Genomic DNA, 14,218 nt, shown 5'->3' on the forward strand with positions numbered 1-14,218 from the left:
CGCACTTTAAATCTCGACAGCTTTACTTTACACTTTTGACGAGATTGTAACTACTACTAACGGAAGCAAAATTTTCACGGCCTGAGAAAAATGGACATGTTCACGGAAGTATATATTCACGGTGGTGACAGTTGCAGGAAAAAGAAAGTCCAGGAATTATTTCCTAACTGTAATGATAAGTTCACAATACAGAGGTGACAGTGAAAACCGTGAACATTGACCCCCCGCTTGCGTTGCGGTACAGTGAAAAAAAATCGGGAATTACAGCAATCAATTTACTGAGTATGTTTGCTTAGTTTCCAGATGTTTTGTACTTGTAGTTTTTAAATGAACGAAAACCGATGCGCGCACAGATGTTACTTTTGTGACAACATCAAAGTGATTTTGGTTTGTATGTTGAAAAAAATACAAAAGACTAACATTCGAAGTTATTGAAATTCTTGAGTAAGAACAATCAGTTTTGGAATGTTAAAAGCAAAGCAATGGATATTAAAACGAAAATGTTAAAATTAAATGTTGAAATTGTTAAAATGTAAAATGGTTAAAATGGTTAAAATTGTTGAAATTGTTAAAAATGTTAAAATTGTTAAAAATTGTAAAAAGGATAATTAAAAATATCCAGTGTACCGGGGTTCGAACTCGTAATGTCTGGACTTGCAGCCCTGCGCGTTACCAACCGAGCTATCTGGACACGTTTCCATTACTCTCTGCATTGTATGTCATATAAAGTGAACAACATGGCTGTTGTACGTACCGTTGTTTACAGTACTCGCGGGGCGCAGGTCATTGACCTCCCGCTTGCGCTGTTCCAACAGAGAAGAGCAAAATATCTGCCAGTTTTTGCGTCAGATTTTCAGTGTTTCTTAAAATCATATACAGGCATCCATGCAGCTATAATTCTTCCAACTAGTTCGTAGTTAGGTGAAATGTTTATAGGAATCACACGAATCGGTATCCAATATCAGAGTATCATGGCCCACGGCCGAGACCGCGTGGACCAGCTGCGCTGGTACGTGAAAATGGTAGTAAATAAATTAATTAGCCAACAGCCAATCAACAGCCACATCTGCAAACATGACCACACCTGCTTGTATGCCCATATTTGGGCCTTCCCCCGAATTCCTTTCTTATTACGTCACGCGCGTACGCCCCCACAGTACTTTCCTATGGGGACCACTAAAAAGCAAATAAAACGATTGTAAAAGCTTGTATCAAAAAAATTTAGAAACGCCTAAGGGTATTTACCCACTCGACCTCTATACGAAATTACAGGTAATTTCGCCCAAAAATGAAGGAGTTGAATCAATTTAAAGAAGTGGCAGGAGGAGGAGGAGGAGAAGGAGGAGGAGAAGAAACATCAGAAAAAGCAATATGGGTTCACCACCACTTCGTGGTGTGGTGAACCCATAATGATTTTTAACAAAAAGGAGCAGTTGCTTCCAAACTTTAAAGGCACTCTATGTAGTTTTTTGCGCAAAAAATTGAAATATTCTAATTATACTAAATTTCGGTGTTATTAGCAGTTACTATCACTTTTCAACACATTTGTGTCATTATTTCACATTTTTTTCGTATATTTTGTCCGTTCAAACAGTCCTTCTTCAGTTCCCGGTGCCACCGGTTTGCTCTGGGCAACAACAACAACATACAGGGGTTGCCCCCCTGGGGTGGCTAATTGGCCCGGGCATGCCAGGCTTGATAGACAGGGGCACATGTGACAAGATATACCCTCCTTAGAAAAAACTCATATCTTTCACATGAGGTGGAATATAATTATCAACTTAGAGTATTTTGTTGGGCATGAATAAACTGTGGTCATTATCCCTTCAAAAGAGATAAAAAATCTGGTAAACGATTAGGTATTTCAGAAACTGGTAAGCTATCAACTGACACCCCACTGGGATGTAGGTCAAACCACTGGGAGTGGACAATACCATATGTGTGGTTTGGCCAGAGGCTGAATAGAAGATCATTCACAGTTTTCTAAGCTTCTAAGGAGCAAGGATGTTGTATTTTTTGCTGTGGAGTATAATTTTGGAATACTAATGGGTTAAGCCAATGTACTATGTAAAGAAAAGAATAAAAAATATACTTTTTGTATTGTCAAAAAACTACATAGAGTGACTTTAAATTTTACGTAGGAAACCAAAATATTGAAATTGTATCCTCCTACAGTTACTTAGGAATTATATTTACAACTGGCGGTAACTTCAGCACTGCAATGAAAACTTTACAAAAAAAAGGCCTTACGAGCCCTCTTTAGTATAAAATCAAGTCTAGGTGACAGCAATGCATCAGTGTCAGTCTACTGTAAATTATTCGATGCTTGTACGAGTATTGTCCCCATATTAACGTACGGTGCAGAAGTATGGGGCAAGATTGGTCTAAACGACAACTGCCCAATAGAACAAATACATTTAAAATTCTGCAAGTCAATCCTTGGTGTAAGAAAAAATGCTAGCAATATCGGCTCAAGAGCAGAACTAGGAAGATTCCCGCTATGGATAGAAGTATATACAAGAATGTATTCGTATTATAAAAGATTAATTAGAGAAATACCGAAAGAGAACTTACTGTATGAAGCTCTGTTAGTGCAGCAAATGTCAAATATTACTAGAATACTCGAGGAGTCAGGTTTTGCCTACCTTTTACTCCAAAAAGACAGAAACACATCATCTGCCCAATCTGAATTAAAACAAAGACTAAAAGACAATTATCTTCAATATTTCTACTCAGAAACAAACTCCAAATGCAGCAAAAATGAAAACAAGGAAATAAGTTAAGCTTACGTATGAAAAAGAACAATATTTAGATGTACAAAACTTCAGTCATCGCCGAGCAATGACAAAATTAAGGATTAGTGATCACCAATTACAGATCGAAATCGGTAGGTACAACCAGACTCCCGCAAACAGCAGAATTTGCACTCTATGTAATTATAACTGTATAGAGGATGAAGCACACTTTGTTTTAGAATGTACGGTATACAATGACATCCGGAAATCCTTTACTAGCTCCTTACAGTTAGAAAAGAAATTTGTATACTTGCCGAAAATAGAATTGTTCAAACATATTATGGCATCCAAGCGCTATGATATAATTGAAAAACTATGTAAATTTATTCATACATGTTTCAAAAAGAGAGAAGAGATCCTGTAGGTAGATCCTGTAGATAGAGAAATAGCACACGAATGTAACATTTGCTTCTTCTATTCTTATTACCAAGTTATTTAACTTAAGTGCATTTGGCCCGTATAGGGCGTGAACATGCAATAAAGTTCATTGTCATTGTCATTGTCATTGATAATATAATTGTTTATTGCAAATTCTTGCCCGAGGGCTAATTGCAGGAACAGAAGAAACATGGTATAAAAACAGACAATAAGTACATATAGAACTACTGATAACTACTAAGAAACTACTGGTACAAATGTAAAAACTACTGGGTTTGACTTCTTTTTTTAAGACAGGAAGACAAAGGATCCCACTTTTTCTGTAATTTGTGGGTTTTCGGATGTTAAGAGGAGAGTAGTTTTCTTTTCATTTGTATATGTGTGAAAGTTTGGGTAGAATTTGGAGGCTACGTCAAAGAGTTCATTTCGTTCATTGCTATAGAGGGTACAATTTGATATAAAATGCGTTACCCAGCTAAAGACGTATCAAAATATGTTCCTTTTCACTTTCATTGTCCACCCAGTACACCTGTACCATACTATAAAAACTGTGTTTCTTCATTATGAAGAAAACCTCAATGCGAATATTACTCGCTTCCTATGAATATAAATATCGTGAAAGAGAAAAAAACTATAAAAATTACATCTCCGTGATATTCAAGGTACCTGCACGTGTATAACATGTCATGCCATGCATGACGATGCCAATTGTCTTACTGCATTCTTTAAAGAAAATCATTGAGAACGTTACTCGCCTCGTATAATTTATCAAAAAGTGTATAACGGCTATATCAAGATCCCATCATAATAATTTTGGATTAAAACGAAGACAAGCACAGTTACTTCTTCTGGTTCAGTCTTCGTAGCTCGGAAAGCACAGCTGTACTTTTTTTTCCAACTGGTTGAACTGGCTCAAGTAAAGGCGAGTGTGTAGATTTGCTTGTTACAGTAAACGGATATGGAGTCCACCTCCTCTCCGGGCCATGAGACTTGTTGAGACCACACCGCCTCCCGGCACACCCCGGGGACGACTTCCATCTTATAGCCCAGCTTCTCGAAGAAGTGATCGAAGAAACACAGCGTCTTCTCCTTCTCGTGCTCAGACATCTCTCCCATGGCTATCTCTGGCAGGGGACACTTGTGGTCCTTGTGACCCTTGTCTTGGTCGAAGTCGTAAGGCTCGTTGTAGTTTCCGATGGACTCGCCCGATACCTGATCATTGAGCACACACACGTAGTTAGTATTTGTGAAAGACGCCAAAAGACGAAGTACCAAAAAAATATGTGCTATATATATTTATATCGCTAGTGCTTTATTTAAAGTCAATAATTTGTCATCTACTATTAGTAAGATAACCCCCTCGCTGATATGAATACTGCTACTAGAGATCTTGCCAATTGCTCTCACATTTTAACACGTGTTTTAACTTTTCTAAACTACAAAAGATGACTTCGACCCTCGCCCGTGCATACCTTGTGGCGCACGGCCTCCCAGTGAGAATCCTGGTCGAACTGGAGGACCACGCGGCTCTTCCTGCTCAGGGTGTCCGCAAACTTCTTCTGGAGAAGGTCGGCGATCTCGTCCGCCTTCTCCTGGGCGGTGGGGCACTGCTCGACCCACCTGGCCACCTCCTCCTCCTCATGGATGGTCCTGTGCCGGCGGAGGATGTCGGCGAGCGGGGTGATCCCGTAGTAGAGCGCCTCGTGGTAGACATCTTTCGCCTAGACAGGAACGATGGGCGTTGTTGAACTTTGAAATGAAGGCTAACATTGAGAAGAAGGTGAATTACCTTTATTCCTTTATCGGTGGACGATACGCTGAGCAAGTTTTTTTTTATTGTGTTTCTGATCCGGACGGTGCGTTCTTTAAACCGCAGTTTCCGATTTGACATGTTTCAGAACAATAATGGTTTGCATCGCTTCACTGATATAAGAAGAAAACGTGAAAACGTGGTATGATCAGAATTGTGGCGTTTGTAGCCTTTTTGATAGGCAAGTTCTTGCCTTGATTCTGTAAAACTCTGACAAATACTCGGCTACAAGCAAAAGAAACCACCCAAAAGCTGCCACGGCTAGTGCTTTAAGTCTCACCTTATCCACAGGAGGCAGCCTGCTGTCGCGAAGGAAGTTCAAGATGTGGCCGAAGTTGGCGCCGTCACGTTCGATGAAGTAGCGATCGTCTTTATCCTTCACAACAAGATGGCGGCCGCTGAACATCGCCGCCAGCATGGACTCCTCGTACTTGCGCAGAACGGGCAGGGTGCTGGTGAAGTGACGGCCGCCCACGTTCAGAGGCACGACGAAGTGAAACTGTACAAACACATCCGCACATTTCATTCCGTTGTATTGTTTCTATCAGGCTCTCGGTGCTTACAAAAAGTCGACTATATCCTGTCAGGATCCTGTCAGCGCCAATGAACTTGACTTACTACTTCGTAGTTGGTCATCGCTAATGTTGCAAGTTACGTCGGTCTCGCATAATTCAATCGAGATGATACAGATCGACGCTTTAGGGATAAAAGGCACATCTACGCTTCTGTCCGTCATTGTCTCTGAATGTAATTTTGGAACCAAACATGCGTATCCTGCAGACAATGTAATGGGGACACTGTTGAGTGTCGATTGCATCAGCCTTAAAAAGGAGGTAAAAAATGTGGCCTTGCGTAGTCTTTTTCTTAGGCATTTTAGCGCTTGGGCTTTACGACTCGGGGTTTATTCTTTGCAGTTTTTATGCGTTTTGCAATGACAATTATACCACTCAACACACTGCTTTTAGTTTCTGACTCGCTTATCACACATGCCGCAGGTGTTGTGGATTTGTCCACGATTCGGGTGTATGTCCAACGCTAGACAAAGCAAATTTACTAGCAGCGGGTTGCTCTTGGCCTTACAGACCGTCAGCCGGTGACTGGTGTTTTGCACCAATAAAAACGACAAAAAGCTGATTTGTTTGTCTTCATGTCCTGATCGGTTTCACGGACGTCACATTTTGGGTGGAATGGCGAGAAGGCAGATGGCAACCAGAAGCACCTGAAAGGCACGATGTTATATCCTACTCTGTACAAACATATAATTGACCCCACCTAATCCAAGCAAGACTTACCGACGTTCCGTCCCTGGGACGCTGGAGAGCCATGGTGAGAACTTGTTCCGTCTGCTGGACGGCGGAGACGGTGTGAGATGTCGGCATGTTGTGGACGCGAGGTTCGGTACTCTCTAGCGAAGGCTGTCAATGCCTGATATATAGGCCCTCGTCCTCAATTCCGAGAAATCTGTAACGCGACGTCACCGTTCCCATTGTCCTCGTGTGAAGCGGTGCCATATATGGCAAGCTGTTATCATTGGCGGATGAAGCTGATGTCCATCTCTACAGGTGAATGACCTGTCGGTCCTAATTAGTTTCGACTTACCTTCGGGCTATGAAAATGATATCCTTCTTCATGCACTGTACATCTTTGTCACAAATTTGTGGACTTAAAATTAACCACGGACTCACAAGCAAGAACTCGACAAAGACACTCTACATGAAATAAAACACACACTCTACACTGTGATGCAAAAAAACTAAAAATAGGTCAATAATCCCAGTGCACATCATGGCAAAAGAGTGGACGATAACCATGAAAGGTTAATTTATTAGTAAAATTATTTATATTTATAAATCGTTAAGGAGTTTCACAATGTTGGACAAGGGGGTCTTGGAGTAACGCATCGTACGTGCTACAATACCGTCAAATTTGTTTGTTTTTTTGGCTTGTTGACCGGTACCACCCTGTTACTTCGCCTCTTGTCTAAGGAAGCCAGTGGTGATAGAGAGTTGATTTGATTTCATCGCTATCCAAATATTTAAAAAGCACCATGCATGGTATCACTTGTAGTACAAGGTTCTTTACTGAAAGTGGAAAGTTTTGAAACTTGAAAAATTGGCCCACCCTGCCTGGTACACCCTGATCTTGGAATAGCTGATCGACAAGAAAGTCATCGTCAGAAGGCTATATGAATGTAATACCTATAAATCACTTTGGTATATATATATATATATATATATATATATATATATATATATATATATATATATATATATATATATATATATATATATATATATATATATATATATATATATATATATATATATATATATATATATGGGGGTCCCTACGTTACTGCAGTGGACCTTTTGTGTTTTTCATTTGTAAATACGATAACTGGAGGATATGTAAATTGATGTTCATGATTATTGGTAGGCAAATTACTGTTGAGGTGACCAAGGTCAAGTTCGAAAGTGGGGGTCTCACGTCACTGCAGTGGACCTTTTGTTTTTGTTGGTTTGTTTGTTAGCAGTTCACGTTCTGGGTGAGCAATTAGGTTCAGGGGCATAGATAAAGTGGTGTAAGTTTGGAATCCCTAGTGACTTGTGGGGAAGTGCAATGGGCCTTTTTGTGTTAACTTTGGGAGTGGATTTGGTGTATCTTATCTAGGTTAACAACCTTCAGCTGGGTTACCCCATCCACTCCCACCCCCTCGGCCACTCAGTGAGACCTTGTGTAAACACAGGTGTGGAAGACGATCATTATCTATCAACACTTGAATATCAATCTCCATTACCCAGCTAAAAACGTATCAAAATATGTTCCACCCAGTACACCTGTACCATACTATAAAAACTATGTTTCTTCATCTCCATGATTTGTAAGGTCCCCAGCATAACTGGTGCCAGGACGATACAAATTTCTTCCTTCATTAGTCTCCTATTAATATATAAAAAAGTGAAATGTCGAAATCAACCTCCCATCTTAATAATTTTCATGACACCATTAAAACGGAAACGCTTGCTTGATCGACACACACAAACAAAATTACGTGTTAACATGTTTCTGGTTTAGTCTTCGTAGCTCGGCAAGCACAGCTGTACTACTCTTCCAAATGGCTCAAGTAAAGGTGAGTGTGTAGATTTGCCTGTTACAGTAAACGGATATGGAGTCCACATACTCTCCAGGCCAGGAGACTTCTTGGGACCACACCGCCTCCCGACACACCCCGGGGACGACTTCCATCTTATAGCCCAGCTTCTCGAAGAAGTGATCGAAGAAACACAGCGTCTTCTCCTTCTCGTGCTCAGACATCTCTCCCATGGCTATCTCTGGCAGGGGACACTTGTGGTCCTTGTGACTCTCGTCTTGGTCGAAGTCGTAAGGCTTGAAGTAGTTGCCGATGGACTCGCCCGAGGCCTGATCATTGAGCACATACATTTAGCAAGTATTTGTGAAAGATGCCAAAAGACGAAATACATGTACTTCGAAAATTAGTGGTAGTGCTTTTTTCGTCATACTTCAACTCTGTTTTGACTGAAATACTTTTCTAAACTACAAAAAAAACGACTCGGAGATGAATAAATATAATAGCTAGAGCCCTCGACCGTGCTTACTTTGTGGCGCACGGCCTCCCAGTGAGAATCCTGGTCGAACTGGAGGACCACGCGGCTCTTCCTGCTCGGGGTGTCCGCAAACTTCTTCTGGAGAAGGTTGGCGATCTCGTCCGCCTTCTCCTGGGCGGTGGGGCACTGCTCGACCCACCTGGCCACCTCCTCCTCCTCATGGATGGTCCTGTGCCGGCGGAGGATGTCGGCGAGCGGGGTGATCCCGTAGTAGAGCGCCTCGTGGTAGACATCTTTTGCCTAGACAGGAACGATGGGAGTTTTTGAACTTTAACGATTGAGAGGAAGAAGCGTTACCTTTATTCCTTTATCGGTGAACGATACGCTGAGCAAGTTTTGTTTATTGTGTATCCGGGCGGTACGTTCTTTAAACCGCGTAGTTTCCGATTTGACATGTTTCAGAACAATAATGGTTTGCATCAATTCACTGATATAAGTAGAAAACGTTGTATGATCAGAATAGTGGCGTTTGCAGCCCTTTTTGATATATAGGCAAGTTCTTGCCTTGATTCTGTAAAACTCTGACAAATACTCACTACATGCAAAATACGCCGCCCAAAAGCTGCCACGGCTAGTGCTTTAAGTCTCACCTTATCTACAGGAGGCAGCCTGCTGTCGCGAAGGAAGTTCAAGATGTGGCCGAAGTTGGCGCCGTCACGTTCGATGAAGTATCGGCCGTCTTTATCCTTCACAACAAGATGGCGGCCACTGAACATCGCCGCCAGCATGGACTCCTCGTACTTGCGCAGAACGGGCAGGGTGCTGGTGAAGTGACGGCCGCCCACGTTCAGAGGCACGACGAAGTGGAACTGTACAAACACAACCGCACATTTCATTCCGTTGTATTGTTTCTATCAGGCTCTCCTACAAAAAGTCGACGATATCCTGTCAGGATCCTGTCAACGCTATTAATGAACTTGACTTACTACTTCGTAGTTGGTCATCGCTAATGAATTATGCTAACGATCTCGCATGATTCAATCGAGATGATACAGATACGCTTCTGGGATAACAGGCACATCTTACATTTCTGTCCGCCATTGTCTCTGAATGTAATTTCGAAGTCGCAAAGGCGAGAGCAAACATGCGTATCCTACACAACAATGTAATGGGGACAGTGTCGGGTGTCAGATTGCATGTGGCCTTGAATACTAGTAGTCCTTTTTATAGGCATCAGAGTACTTGGGCTTTACGACTCGGGCTTTATTCTTTGCAGTTTTTATAACGCGTTTTAATGACATTATATCACTTCTATACCACTCAACGCACAGGTCTTTGTGACTTGCTTATCACACATGCCGCAAGTGTTGATTTGTCCAGGATTTGGGTGTATGTCTAACGTGTTTTGCATCAGTAAAAACTTGATGATAAAAAATTTAAAATAAAAAAGAGTGATTTGTTTGTGTCTTCGTGTTTTGATCGGTTTCATTTACATCACATTTTGGTAGATGGCAGCGAGAAGGCAGGCGGCAGCCAGAAGCACCTGAACGACACGATATTTTGCCCTATTCTGTACAAATGATGGCCCCACCTTACCCAAGCAAGACTTACCGACGTTCCGTCCCTGGGACGCTGGAGAGCCATGGTGAGAACTTGTTCCGTCTGCTGGACGGCGGAGACGGTGCGAGCTGTCTGCATGTTGTGACTTGCGGTTCGGTGCTCTCTGAGGGACGGAGGGTGTCCACGGCACATATATTACATATTCCTTGTATAAGCCCTTGCATAAGCCCTCATCCTCAATTCCGGGAAATCGGTGACGCCGAGGTCACCGTTCCATTGTCTTCGTGTGAACCGGTGCCATATATGGCAAGCTATTGTATTATAGGATGGAGCTGATTGACCCTTGTTACTACTTTTATGAATGAGTAGACCTTTGTTACTACTTTTGTTGATTGAAAAATAACGAACTCGCAAGCAAACAACGATACAAATACAGTGTATATACGAGGGTACAAGAAAGTACAATAAGTCAGTAACCTGACTGTACACCATGGCAAAAGAGTAGACGATAAGTTCGAATAACAGTTTAAGTTGAAGGACTATCTAGGGCGATCTGGGCGAAAGGCTATGGGAACGTTTCCAGGTCAAATGGACAAAAGGGGGAGGTAAAATAACCTCAGTATACCTCGTAGCAGAACAGCTGGCAGTAGAAGCCGACAGCTGACCATAAAAAACTAGAGTTCCACGATTTCATACCTTCGCTTTTTAAATTTGTCATCGCACATCTTAACATCATGCATCTTACATGTTCGTTCATCATTACATTGACTTTTGTCAAACAATGTTAACCTTTATGATTGACGAGTTATAAATGTTTCATTGTCTCATTGATATGCAAATACTGGCCACCACACCAGACTGACCCGATCCCTGTGATATCTGCTGTACGCGTGTATACGAGATGTCTTGTGCCTTATCAGGTTCTATCATTAATATAAATGTAAGCTAGATACAAATACAAATAACTTTAATTATAAATTCCCAAGCACCAAAAATCTCTCCCTCTAGCCTGGTATATGTATATCCAGCCGCTATTCCAGCACCGGTTCGCTCCTCTGTTGACTTCACTACAGAATATTGAGATCAAGCATAATTTGTGATAGAGGAGCAGACTGGAGGTAGGGTCATAAAGGGCTACTTTTCTTTTACATTCAAGTTCTTAAATACAAGTAAGAATGTGGAGCTTTTTTGCACAATGGATGGTCGTATCCGCGGTACCGTCGGACCATCGCACGGGCTGGGACCACACCGGGGCTCCGCAGTCCCTCTCACTCACTGTCACATTGTAGCCTAGCCTGTGCAAGTAACGCGTGAAGAAGCTCAGGTGTTTCACCCTGTCAGACTCCGACATTTCCCCCAGCAGCACGTCTGGAGAGGAGCAGCGGTGGTCCTGGCGAGCCGTCGTTTCTTCCAGCTCCTGGGGCGGAATGTAGATGCTGACGTCACTCCCACGGTCACTCTTCCTCACTGATTTCCAGGCCTGCTCCTGGGAGAACTGGAGAGTGACTCTGCACGAGCGGCTCAGGGTATTCGCGAACCTCTGCCGAAGTATGCTGACCACTTCAGTCGCCTTTTCCAAGGCTTCGGGGCAGTCTTTTGCGAAGGAGACATCTTCTTCCTCCTCAAAAACGGACCTGTGCTTGCGAAGCGCCTCGACAAGTGGCTCAATCTTGTAGTATCGTGCCTCCTTGTAGACCTCTTTAACCTGAGGCAACAGAAGTAACAATTGCAAATGCAACATCAAAAGCGCTAGATTAAGGATAAGCAATCTGCTTTTTAAATAAATATAACCTTCGCATAATGCATTCTCTTTCTGTCGAATAGACCAATGGTATTATGGTCGTGCAGGGTCGAGTAATCTCAAAGCAGATTCTTCGGTGGCAATATCGTAATCAATCAGTAGGCAGTACATTATCTATTTAATTGGTCAGACAGTATCCAACCGGCCAACCGTTGAGAGCAGAAATGAAACCTAGTAAACACTAGTTCAATTAGAAACAGTGCTAGTCACTAGTTTGACTTTACGACCTTACCTGGTGTATTTCTATATTTACTTGCTTAAAAGGTGGTGACCGATTGCAATTATCTTTCGGGCATTGGCCGAGAGATCAATGTTATTGACCATGTTAACATAGCTATTCTAGTTGATCACCTTGTCAGCTGGAGGCAGTTGACTGTCGCGGAGGAAGTTGAGGATGTGGCCGAAGTTGGTGCCGTCTCTGTCGATAAAGTAGCGACCTTCCCCGTCCTTCAATGGAACGTGGAGGCCATTAAAGATGGCTGCCAGCCTGGAGCCCTCATACCTGCGCAGGACTTCGAGTGACGCCGTGAAGTAACAGCCGCCCACGTTTAGCGTCAACACATAACCGAACTTTCGAGAGGAAGACAAAATTGAAAGTTGAACTCGACAGCACAGCAAAAAAGTAGTTTAACATGATTTGAAGTTACACATTGTAATCTGGAAAAAAATAGCTCAGCACAGCTTTGTACTATGGCCCTTGAAATGTGGGTCACAACAAACTCTAAGTCACTTCAAACGTAACGTGCGTATCACGGACTGTATAAAATGTCATTAACTACCTGCTCAACGGCAGAATCCATAGGTCGAATTCTTGGGACACAGACGGGGAAGATCTGTACTTCTATTAACTTGAAATAAATCTCTGTCGATTATCCCTCATTCCAGTTTTACCGGGTCATTCGGCACATGACAACACAGAGTTCGTTGCCCGTCGCGGTCTGTTTATCAAACAGGCCAGGGCCGACCTCTGTTATGAAACAAACAAAATCTAGATAAAACCGTTCCTTTAATTTGAGGCTTGCATTTTTATGTATCTATGTGTCTCCGAAACGCTGAGCTGAGCAAGTTCTAGTGAAGTAGGGAGGCTTCTTCCTATGTTTTTTTTTTTTTGTTGTTGTTGTTGTTGTTTTTGACAGGTGGATCCTGACTGAAGCCTTTGAGTTCAGTGACCCCTTCTGTGGTATGTCCTGGTTTGAGGTCCTCCGCTCTATTTTGGGAGTTAATTGGCCTGAGTATGCAAAGTAATCTGGCATAAGCTACGACCCGGCTGCTATTACGGTTAATAAGTGATGACCTTTATTGCACATATATTTGCTAGGCCATTAGGCCAGGTAGAGGCCATGAAAAAGACAAAGTTCACAACTAAATTAAACTCGCTTACAAGTACTAGTATAGTTTGTGTACGTGGCTTCTATACTCGATTCTTGGTATTTTGGTAATGATGGATATGTAACAACTGATAGGCTTCTATGGAGGGTGTATGGAGAGCGAGTTTCATCACATTTAGGGATCTCCGACGATGATTTTCAAACAATGGTGTTCGAGAGGAGGGGCCTGTACATCTCGTTTCCCAATTTCTAGATTAGGTGCAGAGCGTCTATATCTCGCTAGGTGCGCTTGTCCAGATAAAATGAACTTTTCTTTGGGTAATGAAAAAAAATGAACACAGATGTATTTTCCATCCATTCCTAGTGACTCAAAGAAACCTCTACCCTCCTTTGGAACTAGGTTCTACAAGACGGACTTTTATTTGGGGATTTATAATTTTTTTTTCTTTTAATGGCCAGTTCAAAGTGTACTCGATCACATGCCCGTAGCCAGGATTTTGAATGGGGGGGTTCTTCCCACTGCTTGAGGGGACCTCGAGCGCCGTAGGCGCGAGGCGAGCGCCGAAGGCGCGAGGCGAGCGCCGAAGGCGCGAGGTTCCTAGGGGGGTCCGGGGGCATGCTCCCCCGGATGAAAAATGAACCTTCTAAAATGGCATTTCGTGCATTTTCAAGAGGATTTCCAAGAAAAAAATCAGAGATAGATTTTTATTCAATGACAAAGGGAGCAGTTTTTCTACATAAAATGTGGACCAAAAAGTGGACCTTTACATAAAATGTGGACCAAAAAGTGGACCTTTACATAAAAAGTGGACCAAAAAGTGGACCTTTGAGCCTTTGGGGGGGGATTCTTCCGAACCCCCCGAACCCCCCCTGGCTACGGGCATTTATCAGAAAAAAAGCCCCAAAGATGCCCGACTCGTACATTTAGAACCTGCTAATGATGCTAGACAAAAAGACTCCTGTCCGGTTAACTTTCTCTG

At 42.5% G+C, this 14,218-nt stretch overlaps 2 protein-coding genes across 2 annotated transcripts; both read right to left on the reverse strand.

Moving 5' to 3' along the window:
- Positions 1-3,623: 3,623 nt before the first annotated feature.
- LOC109483690 (potassium channel regulatory protein-like) lies at positions 3,624-6,571 on the reverse strand. The gene is made up of 4 exons (XM_019786730.1): positions 6,276-6,571; positions 5,264-5,482; positions 4,646-4,894; positions 3,624-4,385 (listed from the first exon to the last, which is right to left on the reverse strand). The coding sequence occupies exons 1-4, from the start codon at positions 6,360-6,362 to the stop codon at positions 4,086-4,088; spliced, it is 855 nt and encodes a 284-aa protein (XP_019642289.1). The 5' UTR covers positions 6,363-6,571; the 3' UTR covers positions 3,624-4,085.
- Positions 6,572-7,388: 817 nt separating this feature from the next.
- Positions 7,389-12,795, reverse strand: LOC109483655. Its single transcript, XM_019786689.1, has 7 exons — positions 12,690-12,795; positions 12,262-12,480; positions 11,277-11,814; positions 10,161-10,300; positions 9,200-9,418; positions 8,601-8,849; positions 7,389-8,403 (listed from the first exon to the last, which is right to left on the reverse strand). Exons 1-7 carry the CDS (start codon positions 12,708-12,710, stop codon positions 8,104-8,106), a joined length of 1,686 nt encoding a protein of 561 aa, XP_019642248.1. The 5' UTR covers positions 12,711-12,795; the 3' UTR covers positions 7,389-8,103.
- Positions 12,796-14,218: the final 1,423 nt, after the last annotated feature.

This window comes from Branchiostoma belcheri, unplaced genomic scaffold (genome assembly GCF_001625305.1).
Source record: "Branchiostoma belcheri isolate BF01 breed outbred unplaced genomic scaffold, Haploidv18h27 scaffold66, whole genome shotgun sequence".
Classification (NCBI taxonomy): Eukaryota; Metazoa; Chordata; class Leptocardii; order Amphioxiformes; family Branchiostomatidae; genus Branchiostoma; species Branchiostoma belcheri.

Bases quoted from the DNA above. Each gene is read 5' to 3' on its own strand.
- LOC109483690 (XM_019786730.1), bottom strand. From the start codon at position 6,362: ATGCCGACATCTCACACCGTCTCCGCCGTCCAGCAGACGGAACAAGTT. The intron at 5,483-6,275 runs GTAAGTCTTGCT...GTGTTTGTACAG, and splicing joins GTCCCAGGGACGGAACGTCG to TTTCACTTCGTCGTGCCTCT. The intron at 4,895-5,263 runs GTGAGACTTAAA...GTTCCTGTCTAG, and splicing joins GGCTGCCTCCTGTGGATAAG to GCGAAAGATGTCTACCACGA.
- LOC109483655 (XM_019786689.1), bottom strand. From the start codon at position 12,710: ATGGATTCTGCCGTTGAGCAG. The intron at 11,815-12,261 runs GTGATCAACTAG...CTGTTGCCTCAG, and splicing joins AACTGCCTCCAGCTGACAAG to GTTAAAGAGGTCTACAAGGA. The intron at 10,301-11,276 runs GTATTTAAGAAC...ATATGTAATATA, and splicing joins AAAGCTCCACATTCTTACTT to TGTGCCGTGGACACCCTCCG.